Genomic DNA, 21,742 nt, shown 5'->3' on the forward strand with positions numbered 1-21,742 from the left:
CCCGCTTTAAGGGATGGAGTATACCTCAATGGGGCCGTCTACCTTTTAAAAGGATCTTGGCTAGCAGATTTAGGAGACAACGTGCTTGGAGCCCTGGGAGTAGCAGTGCTGGCACTTTGTAGAGATAATACTGGGCTAAAGTAGAGCGACAAACAAGGCAGCTTTCACGTACTCTTCCTCTCATTTCTCCCTCTAGACTGCCTGTTGGGTCCACAGGGCCCCGAGCCCGACAAGGAAGAGGCAGAGCTGCCACCTCTTTCAGGTTTCCAGCCCTCCCTCCTGGCCAAGTCTCGTACCTGCACCTGCTCATCACATCATGCTGAGGAGGTGCACATAACCCTGGAGGCGGCTCCACAGATGACATAAAGGGCCGTGGAGGAGCAGGCAGTGAAACGAAGTGGCAGGCTCACGTTCTTGGCTTCTTCAGCTGAGCAGGAGGGAACAGGCATAGCAGCTGAGCAAAAGGAGCTGGCTGAGTACACAAAAGGAGCGAGTGGGCTGGGGCGAGACAGTTGTCTCACCTTCTCCTGACAAGAGTGGCGTAGCTGCTGCCCCTCTGGGACTCGTCTGCTTCTCCAGGGGCATGAACGCAGCTTCCAGGAGACTTGTTTTAGTTCATAGCCAGCGGCCACGGAGCCTTGGTCCAAGCAGCCTCTGCTTCCGTTTCTCGCTACAAGGACAGGAGGCGAATCCTTGGACATCTCCCTCGCCCCACGAATCAACTTCCTGCTCTGGGGCTGAATGGCTGCTATCCACTGTGGTTGCTTCTGGGCTGGGCCATGAAAAGGCTGATTTCCAATGCTGGGCAAAGAGGAAGAGCTTGTGGAGCAAGCCATTGTAGCCACTTTATGGTCAGAACATACACTTTGGGTGGAGGGAACAACTTTGCTCCAGCAGGTGAAGCAATCAACGTTTGGGGAGTGCAAGGGCTGCTCCTGTAGCCCTATAGCTATCTGAAAAAAAGGTATTTTTGTATAATTAAAATTGAATTCAATCTGTTGTGCTGCTGTTCCTCATTGATAAATGTTACAGCCGATGCCAGATGTCAACAGCAGAGGCGGTAATTATCCTTGCTCCTTTGGAACGGGTCTAACCACAGTCCCTGCTCCAGCAAGACTCCCCAAAGCTGTGCGACATAGACATTCAACTGAACTCCAGATCCAACCCAGACCAGTGCTGGCCTTTATAGCTCACAGTCTGCTTGACAGAAACTCTCTGAAACCTGGCTGCCAAGGCGCATAGTAATCACATGGGTGGCGAGGACCAAATATATACCGTATTTCTTCGATTCTAAGACGCCATTGATTCTAAGATGCACCCCATTTTTAGAGATGTTTATTTGGGGGGAAAAGGGCATCTTAGAATCGAAGAAATACTTCCCTCACTGCCCAGCCAACCTCCTCCCCCCTCTCCGCGCTTTCTTCTAATGGTTGTGTTCTTTTCTTTTTTCCCTCTGTGAGAGAAGAAACTGCCGTTTGCGCGGGAAGAAGGGGGGGTGTTGAAACAAAGAGTAAACTTAACTCTCCAGTCCCGCTCTTTACTTGTCTGTGCACCAGGGGACGACGACACGCGAGTGAGTCCCATGGAAATCGATGGGACTTACGAATAAATTTGCGCTCGCATGGCTCGAGGCTGCTGCAGGAGCTTCCTCTTTTCCTCTTACCGTATTGCTTCGATTCTAAGACGCAGTCCATTTTTAGAGCTGTTAATTTAGGGGGAAAAGTGTGTCTTAGAATCGAAGAAATACGGTAGTAATCACATGGGTGGCGAGGACCAAATATATACTGGGCTCTTTGCCCAACGTCAGCCATCCCTACCTCTCCAAAAAAGGCATCTTTTGGTGGGAAAAGGGGTCACGTACCCATTAACCACCATCTCTCATGACATCGCATATTCTACAATATTTGTAATCCACAAAGGTTCTGCCTGCAGGCTTCCAAGAGAACATGCAACAGAAGGACTGGGAGTGAGGAGGGGAAGTCTGTTAGATGCAAGCACTGAAATAAGAAGATGGGTACTGTGGAGGAGATAAGTTTAGAAGAAGCGCGGTGGTGGTGAATTCTAGGTACAGCAAAGCTAGAAGAGCAGGGGGAACGGCACACAGAACAGAGCTGTAGGACGGTAGTCTTTTCTGCCTCCAGGCAAGTTTCCACAGTGAAGGAGATCCGTCCTGCCCCAGGATTTCATGAAGTGATGATGGAAAGGTAGTGGAAGGTGCAGATGTTCATCCAGTTGTGCTACTCTCCTACAGGCCATGTTGGCAAAGCTGCCTAGCTACACTGCAACAGAGACAGCTATCTAAAACTGCAGCTACTCCTGTCTGAGCGTTTGCACTCTCACAGTCAGACTCCAGGCTGAGAAACCTTTAATGAATATGACTTGGCCTACAAGGGAGGAAAGCCCATTCACCTTTGACCCCTCCAAAAGATGCAGGTGGAGAGTCCTCACAGAAGACCACAGCAGCTTTACACCAAAGGAACCAGAACTGTGGAGGATTGTGAATGGCTCCAGGGTTCCAGCAAGGAGCAGTGCTAATAAATAGGGTGGTTTGAAGAGAGAGGCAGGCCCCTGAGCCTAGGCGTCCAAGCGGCAGAGGGGGCTGTCATACACCATCTGCAGATTGACTTTGTGACCAACCAGCTCCCGGATATTATTGATTCCATACTTGATCATCGTGGGCCTGGAAGAGAAGAGGGAGGAATTTCTTGGAGATGACTTATAATACTTTAGGGTCAAGTTTCCAAAAGGAAAATAAAATCCTGGACACAACGTGAAACAGTCATTAAAATCAAAACAAGCAGTAGGACTTGACTCGACCCGCAATAAGCAACGTAGCAGAGCAGGGGTCTAAGCTTTGACTAATGGACAACATAAAAACGGAATGAACGAATAAATAAATAATATGATACCTTCCAGATATTTTGGACTACAACTCCCACAATCCCTGACCATTGGCCATGCTGACTTGGGCTTATGGGAATTGCATTCCTAAACATCTGGAGAGGGTCAAGTTATCTGCTGCTGGCCCTAGTGGAAACTCAGGGAAAAGAGCAATTCCCAGAGGAAGAGATGGTTAGGTTCTCAGAACAAACCAACAGTGCATTGTCTACTGTCTGGCATTCTAGATATGCAGTGCCCTTGCCAAGGGAAACCCCACTTTTGACACAAGCCCTCTGGCCCTACACGCATACACAGGTTTGCCAGTGCTTGATCAAGGACAACAACCTGTTGACTGTATCTCAGGGAAGGAGGTGGATGAGGTTTAATCCTCCAGAGGTGAGGAGGGCACACGGCTTGAGTCCTCCAATTGCATGGCAGAGATTACAGAGCCTTGGAGACAGAAAGATGCCAATTGCAGACTGAGGATTTACTGAGATTAGTTTCAGCCCTTGCTTACTTAAGAGTCTTAGCTGGGGGCAATGTGAGATAGGGAGGCCTTGCCACATTTGGTCCCTTCCACAGGTACAAGCAGCACCCAGATTAGGTGCCCCCCAGCAGGTCACAATAGGAAATGGTAGCTTAAATTACGCTGGAAGGGTCCATGCTGCCCCCCAACACTCACCGTTCGAGAGAGAGTCCCCAGGCAGTGACGGACACTCCGTCCGGCAAGCCCATAGGCAGCAGCATTTCTGGACGGAAGACCCCTGAGTTGCCCACCTCTATCCACTTCTTCAATCCTGCAATAAATGTGTGTTTGTTGTATTAAGCTGGGGAAGGGGCATGGCAGACAGCAGAGCCAGGGGTCTTACACACCAGCAGGACCAAACACCAGGCATGGCTGCTGCAATCCAAGTAACACTCCATCCCCTGGGACCCAGCAGGGCAAGGTACCAGTGGACACGCCTCCTCCCCAAGAAGGGCTGTGGAGAAGGCAGACAGAGAGAGGGATGGGGTGGATCATGCTACTTTTTCTTTTTAAAAACAAACAAACTCATATAGTCTTTTCCAGGTTAAATCAAGGAAGCGTGTGTTATACAACTGGACCAGCTCCACGGCTGTCTTGGAAAGCAGGGAAGAAGTAAATGGGCAAAAGTCTGTGGCACGCTGCAACTTGTGAGGTTGTGACAGCAACTGTCTCAATGTCAAGGGGCAAAAGCAGCACATTAACTCTGTGCTCTTATGCATATATGGCCTTATGAGCCAAGTCAAGTGGTGACTTTTGAAGTCCCAAAAGGCTCAGATCTTAGGAGACACCCCAGGATTCTGTTTGTTTATTTATTGAATTTTTATACCGCCCAATAGCTGAAGCTCTCTGGGTGGTTCACGAAAATTATTTAGTATTAAATATATCAAACACAAGTGAGGGCACAGAGGCATTTTTGTGGCTACACCCCAGTTCTGGGGCTCCTGTTGCCTGGAAACCTTGAAAACACCTTTGAGTTTAATAGATGGGAAAGGAAATGTGAAAGCCTTTTAGTATAGGTTTAGTGTTCTCCTTCCTTGCCTTTTGGGGGCTCTTTCCCTCTTACAAAGATTTCTCCCCTGAAATAGGGATAAAAAGCATGGCATTTGCTTTGTTTACCTTCCAAAATAGCGTTGGGAGCCTTATATTTTATAGGGGTGCGGGGGAATATTGAGGACTTAAATCTGAAAAAGACAAAAGATCTTAATTTCTGGCAGATATTTTCATGAGCCTTGTGATTAAAGTAAAGAGCGGGCAATGTTGCTGCTGTGTTCTGGAAAAGCACCAGGCCATATCCCTTAAATACCAGGACACCTGGGATGTCCAGAAATAGGAACTCCTACAAATAGGTGATGAGGCGGTGTGCTGTTAGGCTGTGTTGACACAGTGGAAAAGCGTCCTTTTTTTTTTTTTGCCACTGCATGAGTCATAAGGGGATTATCAAATGCTAAATTGGGGAGAGTCGGAATTCCTTCTTAAGGCAGCGCGCGCGCCATTCCTCCCAGGCAAAAATGCAAGCGGAGATCAGAGTGCCCACATTGCTTGCTCTGCTTTCTCAAAAGCTGCTCGGATTACAGCCCTTCCTTAGCATGACTGACCTCTACTGCGAAAGGCATTTTGCTGATCAGCTCAGCTATTAGGGAACTTATTTTAATTCCTATTGGGCGGAGATGTGGCCAGGGAGACGGCAATTTCCTCTGACCCAACATCCCCGTTCCTCAGACTCCACCAACCCATTTCCTCGCACTCACCCTGGTGGTAGCTGAACACCTCCATGCTGGGCTCTGTGTAAGGATTGTAAGCAGGCTTGAAGCGCAGCTGGGTGATTCCTGCCAGAGAAATGAGAAGGTGATGTCTAGAAACAGGCGGCGGCAGCCGGCAAGGAGCTGGTCTCCTGGGCCGCTGCCCCTCCCCACACCGGCCCTCTGGACCTCTGCTCAGCTTCTTCCCACTTACCCAATTTGTTGAAAAACTCCTTCAGGACACCCATCAGGTCCCCCAACGTCAAGCCATAATCGGCCACCACCCCTTCAATCTGGTGGAACTCGGCCAGGTGGGTGGCATCCAGCGTCTCGTTGCGGAAGACGCGGTCAATGGAGAAGTATTTGACTGGGGTGAACTTCTCCTGAAGGAAAAGCAGTTGTTTCTAAGCCACACACATCGCCTCGATGGGGGCATTTTAGTCTCAGCAGACAGACTGCCCCAGCCTCTGGCTAGAATTGTCCTACCAGCTTTAGATGAAGCCTGACATTACTTGACATGAATATACCTGGTCACTACGTTCAACATCTAGGGTCCTCCTCCGGGTGCCTACTCCGAGAGAGGCTTGGAGTGTGGCAATGAGGGACAGGGCCTTTTCGGTGGTGGCCCCCAGACTATGGAACGATCTCCCTGACGAGGCTCGCCTGGCGCCAACGCTGCTATCTTTCCGGCGCCGGGTTAAGACTTTCCTCTTTGCCCAGGCATATGGCGGCACATCTTAATCACCCACATGTTCAGTTTTTTTAACGGTTTTTAATGCTTTATGTGTGTATGTTTCTGTGTTTTAAAATTTTAAATTTTGTAAACTCGTTTTTAATCTTAATTTTAGAATTTCTGTAAACCGCCCAGAGAGCTCTGGCTATGGGAGCGGTATATAAGTGCAATAAATAAATAAATAAATAAATAAATAAATAAAATACTTGGCCCCAGCTGGTGTCTTTCAGATGTGTTGGATTGCAACTCCCATCATTCCCAGCCAGCATGCCATGCTGACCAGGAATGAGAGCATCCGATTGGGGACGCCTGCTTTACACGTAAGCCCTTCAACGGTCCTGCATTTCCCCCCAGTGCCCCCATGTAGGCAGGGTACCCCAAATCAGGAAGAGGGTTACTGGGCCGTTACCTGTTGTGCCAGCTGATAGAGCATGCGGGCACTGACGGCAGTGGTGTGCGTCCGAAGGAGATTCTTCCGAGCCTCCTCCAGCTTCCAGTCGTATTTGTACCTGGAGAGGGGTGGGGAGCACAAAGCGATTGGAAGAAAAATGTGGGATGTGACTCCAGCAGTTAATAGCCTAGGCCCAGCTTAAGTGTTTTGGCTTTGAAGAGTAAGAGAAGGGGAGTAGTTTACCCACCGGACCTATTTTTTTTAAGGCTTTTATTTCCAACTGGTAAGAATTCAGAATTTCCCTTCCTTATACATCAAAATGCCCACCTCTACTCCTCTCTCCATTGCAAGCGAAGATGGTCCCAGCTACTGTGTCCAAGAGCAGTGACCATAGGAATCACAGGAAGCTAAACTCCACCCAGTTATTATTATTATTTATTGCATTTTATACCGCCCAATAGCCGAAGCTCCCTGGGCGGTTCACGAAAACTAAAACAATTCAAAGTGTAAAACAAACAGTATAAAAACATGATATAAAATACACATTAAAACAAATTAAAACATACCATACATGATTAAAACATCCTGAAAACATTCTAAAATTTCACTGGATAGGCCTGCCGGAATAGATCAGTCTTTATTGCTTTTTTAAATTCTAAAAGACTGTCAAGTTGACGAATCTCCTCCGGTAGGCCACTCCACAGTCTGGGAGCAGCAGAAGAGAAGGTCCTCTGGGTAACAGTTGTTAATCTAGTTTTTGCTAGCTGAAGTGGATTCTTCCCAGAGGACCTGAGTGTGTGGGGCGGATTGTATGGGAGAAGGCGATCCCGCAGGTAGCCTGGACCCAAACCATGTAGGGCTTTAAAGGTAATAACCAACTTAATAATAAGTTGACAGCATTGAATCCTCTCTTCACTCATCCTTGTGGCATAAGCTTCAAGAGAGAGGGGCGCCCCGTCCTTCTCCAGACTGAGGAATGGGAGAAAGAGCCCTACTGCAAGCTGCAGCAATGAGTCTTCCAGTCTCCTGAACAAGGCATCACACACTGCGACATAACAGACCTTTACACTAGGCCCGTCGCATAAACCCTCCTCAGGCCAAGCGCCACTAGAAAACCTGAGGGAGGGTTAATTAAAACCTTTCTCCTAGCTAGGAGGGAAACAGGTTTAATATAGGATCTGCTCTAAATACACTGTGGGTATAATCTGGTGTGGGTGTTTAATAACTGTAAGGCAGGTAAATAAAGCCAAGCTGACACGTGGTATTTGGTAGCTAGAAAAATAATAAGTTTATTGTTATTTAAAAGCTTTAGATAAAAATGTAATACTTTCAATCCTGCCTAATCTAAACTCTCCACACACCAACCACCTCACTCTCTTCACAGCAATCCAAACTCTTTTTACTCTACAAATAAGCTCCGCTCACACGCATTCCCACTCCTACTACCTCACAAACTCCCAACACTCTCCTTATATACTCCCTCCCCCGCACCTATTACATCATAAAACAGGGAGCTTCAGCTATTGGGCGGTATAAAAATGCAATAAATAATAATAATAAATAATAAACCACACCCACTCAGTTCTAACATTCCATACTTACCAGACATACTAAACCAGACATACACAATATAATAAACATGAACCTACCGGTACACTACGTTCAACATCTAAGGTCCTCCTCCGAGTGCCTACTCCGAGGGAAACTCGGAGGATGGCAACAAGGGAGAGGGACTTCTCAGTGGTGGCCCCCCAACTGTGGAATGATCTCCCTGATGAGGCTCGCCTGGCGCCAACGTTGTTATCTTTCAGGCGCCAGGTCAAGACTTTCCTCTTCTCTCAGGCGTTGTACGCTAAGTTTGTTTTTGAATGGATCCCAGAATTGTTGTTTTAAATGTTATCCTGTTGTTTTTATGTCTCTGATGATTTTTAAATTTTGTATATTTTTAATGTTTACTGTTTTTAACTTTTGTGAACCGCCCAGAGAGCTTCGGCTGTGGGGCAGTATATAAAGGTAATTAAATAAATAAATAAAATAATCAATTGTGGGGTAACGCCACACACACCTCTGAGTCAACTAGCACGCACATGCTTTCCACCCCAATCGTTCGCTTTTTGTACTTCAGGACCCGACGCTAAAGCAAGAAATTATGATCTTACCCCTGAGAGCCATAGCCTCCCTGCGAGTGAACCCTCTTTACCCTCTTCAGATAATCCATCGGAAAGTCGGTGGCTTCGGCAGGATCTGGAACGAGCGAGACAGGTGCAAGTGACTGGGCATGCAGAGACGCCCCGCAAAGCACATGCAGCGCAAACAGGAGAGGGCGAACAGCCTGGAGTCAACGCCCCAGGGCAGGCAGGCTTTCAGTTCTGTGGTCAGCCTGACCACAGTTACTGGGCTTTCTGTAACAAAATGGGCCCCGCCTGTCCCACAAAACCCCAGACCAAAGTGAAGGGCATGCTATTTTTTCCAGGATGTGGGCACACTTGGAATGGTGAGAAAATGTCAAGGACACTACCACAAAATGGCTGCAGTGTGTGTGTGTGGGGGGGGGGGGTCACAAAATGTTAAAAAGTAAAGCTTAGTTCCAGAAGAAGAAAAAGAATCCTCTTGAACATGCATGTTTTTTACACCGGAACCCCTGAAACAGCAATCACATGGAAGCCAAAATTGGGGGTTATAGATTGCACAGAACTGGCCCTCCCCAGCACTACTATGGCATAAAAACATGGATCCGAAGACCAGATCATCACGGAATGGCAACAAAAGTACCATCAAATCACAGAATACATTTGCGGGCACAAAAAATGACCTATGATTTGACGGTGGTTTGCGAGAAATCCTTTGTAAAAAATAATGAAGATCCACAAGTATCCGTGCCTAGAATCTATGTTTTTGTCTCTGGTAGCACCAGCAAGCGCTGTATCTGTGATTTTTTTATTTTATTTTATTGTGCAGTCTGCAGACATGTAAAAATCATGCAAATTCAGGAGGATCCATTTTAATTTCTACTAGATCTGATTCTGATCTCATAAGAAAGCAAAGTGTGCAGATGTGTGCAGGTATGCCCATTCCATTCTCTAACTATTTGTATATGGCAGGACGCAATTCTTTCTTCATCTGCCTGTGTGCTGAGACACATGCACCTGTCTGAATGGGTGTGGGGGAGTGGTGTGTGCGTTTCTTTCCCTATGTCTGTGTTCTCCTGTCCGCTCGCAAGGTTGCTCAGTTCTCCTTCTCTCACTGCAACCATTAGTTTGCCCTTTTCTTTGTTCTTTCTCCCATCTTGACACTTTTGTACAAGAGCTGCTTTGACTCCTATGTAGAAGTGCAGCCTGGTTGGATGAATAGCAGTAGGTCTCAGTGGGCGCCTCTGGGGAATTGCATGCTGATGGCTCAGGCCTGAACTGTGATCGGACCCAAAAGAGAGATTTCCCAAGGCCCCAATCTATTGCTTTTACCCCATGTATGAGCCAAGCAATGTGACTGACCCTTGAGAAAGAAGGTGTCGTGCTGGTCCCGGGCCGGATGCTGCTGTGGTTGGAAGAGGGCGTCAAAGTTCCAGAAGGAGCTCTCAATGAAGTTATTGGTGGGCATTTCTGTAAAACTGAAGAGGGAAACACACAGCTACCAAGGCAACTATTAAGAGGGCAGATCAAAGGATGAGCTTCCGGCAGAACACAGGAACGCTCTCCAATCAGCATAGGGGAGAACATCAAAATATACTCAAGTCTAGAAGATCAAGTGGGGGCAGGGAAGAGAGGCTTGTTCCAACCACAGCGCTTTGCCAGCACCACGTGCCTCAGAGGAGATCATTTGCACGGGCGGCTTAATGAAAACAGGTCACTTGGATCTCCCCAGCAGACTGAGCCATGTCTTCCAGCTTGGTGCAACTCACCAAGCAAACATGCATGGGAACTTAAAAGACAGGTGGTTGGGTGTGCACTGCGTCTTCCCCGAAGTTGAAGGGTCAGCTTTGCTAGCCTCCGAAGTGCACAAGGTGTGGACTGTTCTGAACCAGTGCCTGGGCACGGTAATGGGCTGGATGAGGGCTAACAAACTGAGACTCAATCCAGACAAGACGGAGGTACTGTTAGCGGGTGGTTCATCTGTCCAGCGAGGTGATGTTTGCCCTGTCCTGGACGGGGTTGCACTAGCCCTAAAGGATCGGGTCCGTAGTTTGGGGGTGCTCTTGGATCCAGAACTGTCACTCGAGGCACAGGTGAACTCAGTGGCAAAGAGCACCTTTTATCAGCTTAGGCTGATATACCAACTACGCCCTTATCTGGACAGACATAGTCTAGCTACAGTTATCCAAGCTCTGATAACCTCTCGTTTGGATTACTGCAATGCGTTATACGTGGGGCTGCCTTTGAAAACGGTCTGGAAGCTTCAGCTGGTACAAAACAGGGCAGCCCGTTTACTAACAGGACTGGCCGGCGAGATCACATTACGCCAGTCCTTTTACAACTTCATTGGCTGCCAGTCCAGGTCCGGGCCCAATTCAAAGTGCTGGTATTGACATTTAAAGCCCTAAACGGTTTGGGGCCAGGTTATCTGAAGGAACGCCTCCTCCCGTATGTACCTGCCCGGACCTTAAGATCATCTGCAGGGGCCCTTCTCCGTGAGCCCCTGCCAAAGGAAGTGAGGCAGGTGGCTACTAGGAGGAGGGCTTTCTCCGCTGTGGCACCCTGGCTGTGGAACGAGCTCCCCAGAGAGGTCCGCCTGGCGCCTACACTGTACTGCTTTCGTCACCAGCTGAAGACCTTTTTATTCACTCAGTATTTTAACACTTAATTTTAACTTAAATTTAAATTTTATTGTTCTAACCTTATATCAATTTTGCTGCGTGGTTTTATCCTGGTTGTGCTTTTTATACTGTATTTCGTATTTGTGCTTTTAACCCGTTGGTTGTTTTATCATGGTTTTAATTTTTGTGAACCGCCCAGAGAGCTTCGGCTATTGGGCGGTGTAAAAATGTAATAAATAAATAAATAAATAAACATTTCTTGTCTCCCGCCACAGCTGCCATTTTGTCAGCATTTCACAGATCACAGAATCCTAGAATCGCAGAGTCGGAAGGGGCCTACAAGGCCATCCAGTCCAACCCCCTGCTCAATTAAGTACATACCCCATTTCGAGGAAGATCTGTCGGAACTGGCTGCGGACCTTCAGCAGCGGGTGGAGATGGCCGCTGTCAGGCATAAGGCCCAGTGCCTCGAAGTTATAAGCCTTGAACTTCAAGTCTCTCCAAGAACCACTGCAAGTGAGAAGGGGGGCGGGGGGGGGGGAGTAGCAGGAGGGGGGAGATTCAACTTCGTAATAGGATACGGTTCTTTTCATATCACCTCGCATTCAGTCCTAGAAATCCACCCTTGATGAAAAAAGTAACCCGTTCTCTGCAGGGAAGCCAATAATTCTGGCAAAATGGGCTGCAGGACTGAATCCAGGTCAGCATCCCATTGACAGCTGAGGGGATATGGGTGAATGAGATGCTTGACTGTGAAACCAACGATTTTGCAGCCAAAGTTCAGGCCCAGAATACAACAGCAAGTTCTGGAGAGAAACGGTGGCAACTTGGAGGCACAGACCAAACCCTGACCAAGAGTTCCGCTCCTCCTGCTGGTCCCATTGCTCCTCACCTGGCAATCATCTCTGGAGTGAGGTCTGTTTCCTGCTTGGCGACTATGGTACTAAAAGCATTCCCTTTTTTGATCCAATATGTCTTAATGGTCCTGAAAGCAAACACAAAGTACACGTCGTTGCTACTTCTGTTGAGGAGAGGAAAAGACGCCTCTAAATTTCTGTTGCAAGGGACGTCTCACAAAAGACACGGTCTCTGGCTTAAGTACCGAGGTGGAGTCTTTTGCAATCTAAAGCTATGCCTTCAAATTATTGTCACGGAACACATGCAACTTCAAATACATCCTGTCCCATGATCTCCTGCATACTTGATTCCATTTTTAATGCAGAGAACTGCCCTAAAACCAGCAGACCACTCCCAACAAAAAGGACGTGCAGAACAAGAACAGCACAGAGCTTGAGTACTCAAAAGAAAAGGAAAGGAAAGGAGCCTCTCGTGCAAGCACTGAGTCATTACTGACTCTTGGAGGGACGCCAGCTTTCGCTGATGTTTTCTCGGCAGGCCTTATAGCGGGGTGGTTTGCTGTTGCCTTCCCCGGCCGTTATTACCTTTCCCCCAGCGGGGTGGTTTGCCGTTGCCTTCCCCGGCCGTTATTACCTTTCCCCCAGCGGGGTGGTTTGCCGTTGCCTTCCCCGGCCGTTATTACCTTTCCCCCAGCGGGGTGGTTTGCTGTTGCCTTCCCCGGCCGTTATTACCTTTCCCCCAGCGGGGTGGTTTGCCGTTGCCTTCCCCGGCCGTTATTACCTTTCTCCCAGCGGGGTGGTTTGCTGTTGCCTTCCCCGGCCGTTATTACCTTTCCCCCAGTGGGGTGGTTTGCCGTTGCCTTCCCCGGCCGTTATTACCTTTCCCCCAGCTAACTGGGTACTCATTTTACCGACCTCGGGAGGATGGAAGGCTGAGTCGACCCAAGCCGGCCGCCTCAAACCAGCTTCCGCTGGGATCAAACTCAGGCCGTGGGGAGAGTTTCAGCTGCAGAAACTGCTGCTTTACCACTCTGTGCCACACGAGGCTCCAAAAGACAAACAAGCCTTAATTTTAAGCCTGAATGGTATCGTGATAGGAAGCAGACTTGGTCTACTTTGAGTACTTGGTAAACTTCGAAAAATGTTGGCTATGTATTGCAAAACCGCTAGATAATGCTTCCTATTCAAAAACACGACAAACAGAGAAGACAGGACTAATAAGAGTTCAGCTAGGGTTCAACTAGGATGGGCCAGAGCTCAGTGCTTTGGGTGCAGAAGGTCCCACGTTCAATCTCCCCAGTTAGCTTTGAGTAGAGCTAGGAAAGAATCCTGCCTGAAACCCTGCAGAGCAGCTGTCAGTCACTGTCAAAAAATACTGGGCTAAATGGACTCAATATAAGGCACTTTCCTACGTTGCTAAATCCCAACACAGCCATAGGCAGAACCTTGGTTCTCTGTTGGCAAGGCAAGGAGCAGTAAAAATGGTAATTCTAAAGCACTTTCCTGAGAACATCTCTCTCTCTCTCTCTTTGAATGCTTTGCATCATTATCTAGCACTGAAGAATTATTATTATTTCTACGAACTGCTGCTCACCAGACAATTGCACAGCAGTGGGGAAAAACGGACAATTTGAACTTATCAGTGTGGTACTGAAATATATGGTCAGTGGCAATATCAGAAAAAAATAACTTTTGACTCGCTTCTAATCCAAGGAAAAACAGAACCACTATCTTTTTATGCTATATGGTGAAGATTTATTCAACATACGTCACAACTGGACTTACAACAATATATGCCCACTTCAGCTTTGAGCATTTGGACATTGTAACAACAAACAAAGATTATACAGCACACTTATTAATTAGTTTAGTTGATTTGTTTATTTAGTTTTCCTTCCTTTTTTCCTTTTCTCTTTTCTTCCTTTCTTTGTATTATTCCCCCCCCCTAAAATAGTATTAATTAATTTTATATAACAGCTGTTTAGACATCAGTCATTAGGGGACTGATCACTTTTTGGTTACAATTAAAATATATATTTTTTAAAAAATCTAGCACTGAAAAGAGCTTTGTCTGGAAAATACATACAGAGGAGTTTGGAGGAGCTTGTATTCAAATGGGACAGCTCTGCATAACAGCTGAAGACACCCCAAGTTGTGCCATTGTCAGGGCTGGAGTCTAGTATGGTTGGGCTCTTGCCAAGGGTTCCATGGACATGCTCCTCTCCTTCACCACTGAAAAATGTGATGGTGGGGGACATGCAATAGCAATGATAAGTGACAATGGCACTGAGAAGGCACTTACTGAGGGAGAGGACTCAATGAGGGTGTCTTGTCCAGGGGCACTCAAAAACTTGAGGAGTTGGCATTGCCCATTGTTTATTACCGTATTTCTTCGATTCTAAGACGCACTTTTTTCCCTAAAGTAACAGCTCTAAAAATTGGGTGCGCCTTAGATTCGAGGGCGCCTTAGAATCGAAGAAATACGGTAATTACATCTGTCGAGTCTGCAGCGGGACAGGCGGGGAAAGAGGGTAGGGGGTGAAGAGCAAGCGAGAGAGAAGGGAGTGGAGAGAGAAGCAGGGGGGGAGAGGGGCAACGTCTCGGAGCATCTCAAACGTTGCCGCCAGGAGCCGGCTGGGAGGGACCCCAGCTCCGGCAGGCCAGCGAGCTTCCAAAAAGCTCGGCCTCGCCTCTGTTAAGGAGATGGGAAGCGGAAGAATCACCTGAGCAGCGCTGGTTGGGCTCGCCCGCCCACCCCCTCCCGTCCATGTGAATGGTGCAGACCAGCTTTTGAATGCATGTGAGGCTGTCTGTTCCCAGGCAGGGGACGATTGGTTCCTGCTTCCCATTCATGTAACCTGCCTCTACGCGTGTGGGTGCGCGCGCACGCGTGTCTGTGTCTCGCTCGCTCCCTGTTCCTCTCCCCCTCCGCTGCGTGTATGTATCGTAAAATTGCTTTGCTGGCTGATTGGAGAAATTTATTTTTTCTTCGAATCAAAGCTTTTTTCCCCTGTTGGTGGCACTGAAATTAGTGTGCGCCTTAGATTCGATGGCGTCTTACAATCGAAGAAATACGGTATTTCCAGCATTCAGACACAAACTCAAAATACCCTGAAGGTACACAATGGATCAAACTGCCTAGGGAGGCTGCAGAAAATGTCTACTGTGGAAGTTTTCCAAGGAAAAGTTGGCCAAGTGACTAAGTCAGGCATGCTTAGTAACGGGGCAAGACAGGAGGTTGAAACAAATGACCACTGAAAGACGAAACAGCTTTGGGACAGCTTACTCGAGGGGCTGCCTCCCCCCATATATACATCTCCCTATTGTGTCTATTGAGACCATTCTTCAGGTGAGGTGGGTGACTACTAGAGAGAGGCTATGCCCTTCCTGGAAAGGCTACACTGCGGTTCTTTAGGCACCAGGTGAAATCCCTTTTCTTTTCCCAGGATTTTCAATCTTAAAATATTTCACTGTTGTTGTTTTTTAAGATCTTGCAGAAATGTTACCTGCTGCTGTCACTTTTAGCCTGTGTTATGCTGTTTCTTTCATCTTGTTTTAAGATGTTGGTGTTTTAGTTCTTTTTATAGCCTTAATTTGCATTTTAAATCACCTAGAGAACATTTGTTATCAGGGGCGGGTGGGTAATAAACACTGTAAATACATTTAAAAAAGAATGTGGTGGCAATGCTGTATGTACCTGCACTACACACAGCGAATATTTCTACAATTCTAGGCTTGATCATGATCAAAATACTACCTGCAGAACGCACACAGAGACTGAAAAATAACACCTTGGTGGCAAAATGAAAAAGAAGCCGTCTCAGTGCCATGAGGGTAAGGGGCAACCAATGACACTGGCAAGTCCTATATTTGCAAGGATGGCTCCCAGAAACACAGATCCCTCCATTATGGGGTGGGTGGAGGCTAAACTCACACTTCTGCCAGGAGCTTCCGCTTCTTCAGTTCATTCTTGTCTTTCTCCTCTAGGTTGTCAATCTCTCCCTGCTGCACCTGGAGCAGCTTCTCCCTCACAGAGTCCTGTACAGTCTCCACCTAGAAGGGAAGAAAGGAAGCTCTCTGAGAACAGAATTCTGATGCTCCCTTGGTTTCAAGGCACCTGAAGGCAAACTCGTATTTACACTTTGAAACTCCTTTTCTGACACATGGCATTCTGCTTTGGCACAAGGCAATATAACATCCTCCCGAAACAAGAACTCAAGAGGGAGGGAGAGCTGGGGCTACCCACCATCCGGAAGATCCGAGGCCCATTTTCGGAGCTCTTGTCTAGTTGGATCCATTTGTTGGACATGGCTTTACTGAATCCCACTTTTCCACTTGGCAGTTTCTACAGTAAATCAAAGAAAACATTGTCCTGTTAGGTGCACAGTCAGACCAAAAGCCACACAACTGAATACTCCCCAAAGGCAGGACAACCTCAGAAGAAAAAGGGGAGGAACTTGAACTGAGACCCACTGCAAATGTAACAGCATGGGTGGACACATTTATTTATTTATTTATTTATTTCATTTCTATACCGCCCAATAGCCGGATGACTTCTTCCACAACAACACTCTACTTAATCAGCAAATGGGGATGGGGGAAGGAATTTCTATTTACCATCAGCTCGCTCTGGACCAGACCCTCAGACGGGATGCTATTAAACACCCGAACTTCATGGCTCCCTTCCTGAACAATCTCATTGCCCTCAGGTGTCAGCTCCCACTTCTTGGATGTGCGCTGCTCTGCTTCAATCACCTGAAAAGAACATTGAGAACATCTTCAAAGGTAGAAAGCACCTAAAAGGAGGGTGGGTCTGGGGCTTGACAAACAAAAGGAGGAGAATAAAGAGTTACGAGATACTGGGCCTGTTCAGACAACACGCTAAGCCATGGCTAGGCCGCTAACACTTTTGCAGCAAATGGTTAGTGAACATGTTTAAACCATGGTTATGTAGCCACTATGGTTAGGAATGGTTCACACGACACACTAAGCCATAAAGTTTAGTTCAAAATGCTTAACCACTGCGGCTTAGCATGTTTGAAAGACAACTTAATGCCTGTGGCTCTACCTAGCAAGACCCCAAGTATCTTACAGCTGCCTGGTTTTTACTGTCCATCTGGAATACTTATCTGTGTTAACGGTTCTCCCCTCCTACACAGGCCTAATTCACACTGAGTAGCTGTGCTTCAGTCTGCAGGTAGGGAACTCACATGATCAAATGATGCTCCAAACAAAGTAAAATAAAACATTACTCATAGACAGGAAGCAATTCAGGCAGAAACATTCTCCTTCATAAGAAGAGCCCTGAAGCTGGATCTAAGTCCAGCATTCTGTTCACACAGTGACCAACCAGCTAGTTTTCTATGTGTAGGAATCCATGTTCACATTCCAATATATAAATCCTCACCTACCATCTAAAGCAATGCAGCCAGGGCACCGGCTTACCACCTCTCTGAGAACTAAGCTAGTTGTGTGTGGGAAGATCTGAGGAGGCTTTGAATGCCCACATGTCAATGCCAAGACCAGTTTATATTTATTTATTTATTTATTTACCAGTTACTAAATTTCCTTACCAGCAACCCATCAGAGGTTGTCTTTACTGGGATTTCTTTTGCTGAGGCAACTCTTCTCCAATCTGAATCGGACTGACCTTGCCCTTACCGAACTGGGAAGCAGTGGGGCAGAAGCATACTGGTGCCACCACTATATGAAACTTTTCTGTTTCAAAGTCCACACAGGAGATGATACAGAAGGAAGTGGGCAGGATAAAGTACTTAAGATTAATTTTTTTGCTGATCTAGTGTTAATCCGTTTGATACTGTATACATTGCTTGATGCCTGGTTTGCATGTAAAGATGAAGCCAGATTTCTCTTGAATTCTGGCTTATCGGGAATGAGGAAAGGTGTTCCTATATGCTGCTCAATTGACCCTGCATGGCTCCTCCTCTCCTGCCAGCAGAAGTGGCTAAACAAGGCAAACCAGAAATCCTTTGTCTTTGGTTTGTTTAACAGTAGGTCTAAATTGGGGTCTCTGGCTTGTTCCTCTGCTAAGAAGCCAGAGTCATAAGTCAGGGTTTGTTCTTGGTTTAAGGCCCCGGATTGTTAGGCTTCCTGGTTTGGCTTGCTTAGCCAAGCAGAAGCGATCGAGCTGTGTGCACCAATGGGCAAACGCTCCCCCCACCCCCAATAAGCCGGAATTCCTGCACATCGTTCTGGGTGGTTTTCCCTCTCCCCTTTAATAATACAAAGTATAAAAACTGTTTCCATATTACTTCAAAATCGTTCGTTTTTATCATTCCTCTTCTGACTCTCATGTTACATGTTAATTTATTGTTAATAGCAATATCTCATATTTCTTTGTACCAATCTTCTATATGATAAACCCCTTGAACCTTCCAGTTCCTGGATATCATTAATCTTGCAGCTGCAGCTCTTTGAACCAACAGGAGTTTCCGAACACCCTTCAAGGGCAGCCCCACATAGAGCACGTTACAGTAATCCAATCGGGATGTCAGTCTAAGGCAGGGGTTTCTTAACTGGTGGAGTATGCCTCCCCAGGGGAGGTTTGGACTGATTCCAGGGGAGGTGTATGCCTCTCAACTATAAATTGTTTATTTTACAAGTACATAGCAGCGCAGCTTGGCCCAACCTTATTTATTTCTACTAATCTTGAGAACTACGACGTAGCTCTTTTGTACACCATGTGTGTTATCGTAGTTATCATTACCTGCTACACATGCGTTAGTGTTCGTGAAGAACAATCAATCTTTCAAGGCAAGTGACTGCTTTGTTCTAAGTCACTTCCCCCCCCCAGTTTATTGCAAAAAGTTGAGCTGGGCCGAAAGTGTTGATTGTTCCATTTTTTGGCATTTCGTGGAGGGGTGGGAGGAAAATGAAAACTCTGGAGAAAAAGGCTTGGGGAAGGAGAAATTTTCGGAGAATTTCTCCTTGGGGAAAGGGACAGGGTTTCCACCTTTTGAAGTTTAAGCAGTTGTTCCTTTCTCCTTTCAATTTTTTTACATTTTTAAAAGCGCCCCTTGAAAATGCAGCAGCCCAAGAGTTCTATCTGAATGCTGTCTGGAGAGGGTGAGGTCACATGGTCTCCAACTGCTCGCCTAGGAGCACAGGAGAAAAGGCCTACAATAGGGTGACCCTATGAAAAGGAGGACAGGGCTCCTGTATCTTTAACAGTTGCATAGAAAAGGGAATTTGAGCAGGTAGCATTCGTACATATGGAGAACCTGGTGAAATTCCCTCTTCATCACAACAGTTAAAGCTGCAGGTGTCTTGCCTTCTTTTAAAATGGTCACTCTAGTATAGCTCCTGCAGCTTTAACTGTGGTGATGAAGTGGAAATTTCACCAGGTTCTCCATATATACAAATGACACCTGCTGAAATTCCCTTTTCTATGCAACTGTTAAAGATACTGGAGCCCTGTCCTCCTTTACATATGGTCACCCTAGCCTACAACTCCCAGCATAGGCCTCTTCTCCCTAAACTTGATTGGATTGTGCAGCTGGGATCTTCCAAGTGCTGAGGGTTGGTTTACAAACAAACAAACAAGACTCCTCCACAGTCGGCTACAAAACTATTCATTGCTTGTGTTTGTGTTCCTTTCATTGAATATGCATTTTTTAGTCCAGAGACAGAACTAAAAAATGCAAACTCGTCCTTTTGTTGTTTATTCGTTCAGTCGCTTCCGACTCTTCGTGACTTCATGGACCAGCCCACGCCAGAGCTTTCTGCCAGCCGTTGCCACCCCTAGCTCCCCCAAGGTCAAGTCTGTCACCTCCAGAATATCATCCCTCCATCTTGCCCTTGGTCGGCCCCTCTTCCTTTTGCCTTCCACTTTCCCTAGCATCAGCCTCTTCTCCAGGGTGTCCTGTCTTCTCATTATGTGGCCAAAGTACTTCAGTTTTGCCTTTAATACCATTCCCTCAAGTGAGCAGTCTGGCTTTATTTCCTGGAGTATGGACTGGTTTGATCTTCTTGCAGTCCAAGGCACTCTCAGAATTTTCCTCCAACACCACAGTTCAAAAGCATCTATCTTCCTTCGCTCAGCCTTCCTTATGGTCCAGCTCTCGCAGCCATAGGCTACTACGGGGAATACCATTGCTTTAACTATGCGGACCTTTGTTGTCAGTGTGGTGTCTCTGCTCTTAACTATTTGATCAAGATTTGTCATTGCTCTCCTCCCAAGAAGTAAACGTCTTCTGATTTCCAGGCTGTAGTCAGCGTCTGCAGTCATCTTTGCGCCCAGAAATACAAAGTCTGTCACTGCCTCGACGTTTTCTCCCTCTATTTGCCAGTTATCAATCAAGCTGGTTGCCATAATCTGGGTTGTTTTTTTTTGAGGTTTAGCTAAATTTTGGGCCGTTATCACATGGGAGGCGTGGGTCATGAGGTTTTTCACAAGGGAGGCGTGACACCCAAAAGGGTAAGAGCCACTGTGTCACCGTGGCCACTTACCTCCCCCAACGACTGCAAGCTCTTCACGGCTCCAACCAGCACTTGGTGCTCCAGGCCAAGGGCCGCGGCCGCCTCCAGGCTACAAATCCCGGCCTCCCCGTGAGCTCCCGCTCGCTCAAGCCTTTGCAAAAGCAGCTCCGCCGCCATGGTGGAAGCCATCTTCCCGGCAAGCTCTAGAACGAGGACTTCCGGTGCACGGCCGGAAGCGGAAATGACGACTCAGCCTCTCTGGCGGATAGAAGCTTCTCTGTGCTCTATTAGCCTCCATTTTGAGGGCGCCCTCGCGCGGCTTCTAGAGGAAGTCGGGAGGGACAGAGGGAGGGGGTGACGCAATCTACTCCCCACGTAGATCCAAAGGGACGGTGCCGCCCAGCTTTTTGGGACTACAACTCCCAGCGTGCCCAAGGGCCAGGAATCCTGGGAATTGTCGTTCAACCTTGCTGGAGGGCACCAAATTGGGGAAGGCTTGGAAGAATCCACCTGAATAAGAATAAGGAAAGCTAGGCAGGAATTGGACGGGAAAGCTTCAGCTCACGCAGATCTGAAAGATGCAATGATCAGAGGCTTTGCTGGCTGAATTTCTACCTTTAAAGGCTCTCATGTGTTGCATTGCATTAAAAGAATCATGCCCCCACCACCACCCTCCAAATATAAAATCCCATTTTAGCTACACAGGGTTGAAAATGTTGCAAAAGGGCAGGAGCCCCCATATCTTTAAAGCATCCTGCTCCAACCTGGTGCCCTCCAGATGCTTCAGCTGGGGAATGGAGCTTTTAAAGGCTGAGCGACAGGTAGAAATTCAGTAGGGTGACCATGTGAAAAGGAGGACCAGGCTCCTGCATCTTTAACAGTTGCATAGAAAAGGGAATTTATTATTATTATTATTATTTATTATTTATTTATATAGCACCATCAATGTACATGGTGCTGTACAGAGTAAAACAGTAAATAGCAAGACCCTACCGCATAGGCTTACATTCTAATACATTCTAATTTACATTCTAATTTATTTATTTATTTATATATTGCATTTATATACTGCCCCACAGCCGAAGCTCTCTGGGCGGTTTACAACAATTAAAAATAGTAAACATTAAAAGTATACAAAAAATTAAAAAACATAAAAACACTATAAAAACAACAGTATCCATTTAAAAACAACAATTCTGGGGTCCATTAAAAACAAACTTAACCTGGGAGAAGAGAAAAGTCTTGACCTGGCGCCGAACGACAAATGACAGCAGGTGTCATTTGTATATGTGGGGAACCTGGTGAAATTCCCTCTTCATCACGACAGTGTGCACGAGCTATAATAAAGTGACCAGATATAAAAGAGGGCAGGGCACCTGCAGCTTTAACTGTTTCAAAACACTTAAAAGCAATATACAAAAATTAAA

At 46.9% G+C, this 21,742-nt stretch overlaps 1 protein-coding gene across 1 annotated transcript; it reads right to left on the reverse strand.

Annotated features, from left to right (window-relative positions):
- Positions 1–2,348: 2,348 nt before the first annotated feature.
- FARSA (phenylalanyl-tRNA synthetase subunit alpha) lies at positions 2,349–20,525 on the reverse strand. Its single transcript, XM_063119124.1, has 13 exons — positions 20,346–20,525; positions 16,494–16,631; positions 16,123–16,221; positions 15,811–15,929; positions 11,912–12,004; positions 11,401–11,529; positions 9,761–9,876; positions 8,429–8,513; positions 6,288–6,387; positions 5,360–5,528; positions 5,155–5,232; positions 3,563–3,677; positions 2,349–2,680 (listed from the first exon to the last, which is right to left on the reverse strand). The coding sequence occupies exons 1-13, from the start codon at positions 20,502–20,504 to the stop codon at positions 2,575–2,577; spliced, it is 1,506 nt and encodes a 501-aa protein (XP_062975194.1). The 5' UTR covers positions 20,505–20,525; the 3' UTR covers positions 2,349–2,574.
- Between the last annotated feature and the right edge of the window lie 1,217 nt (positions 20,526–21,742).

The sequence above is a fragment of the Elgaria multicarinata genome, chromosome 3, assembly GCF_023053635.1.
Source record: "Elgaria multicarinata webbii isolate HBS135686 ecotype San Diego chromosome 3, rElgMul1.1.pri, whole genome shotgun sequence".
Taxonomy (NCBI): domain Eukaryota; kingdom Metazoa; phylum Chordata; class Lepidosauria; order Squamata; family Anguidae; genus Elgaria; species Elgaria multicarinata.

Coding starts and splice junctions, on each gene's coding strand:
- FARSA (XM_063119124.1), bottom strand. CDS start 20,504: ATGGCTTCCACCATGGCGGCGGAGCTGCTTTTGCAAAGGCTTGAGCGA. Junction 12,005..15,810: donor CGGAAGCTCCTGGCAGAAGT/GTGAGTTTAGCC, acceptor GTTTGCTTTCAG/GACCATTAAGACATATTGGA. Junction 6,388..8,428: donor GGAGGCTATGGCTCTCAGGG/GTAAGATCATAA, acceptor ACCCCTCTCCAG/GTACAAATACGACTGGAAGC.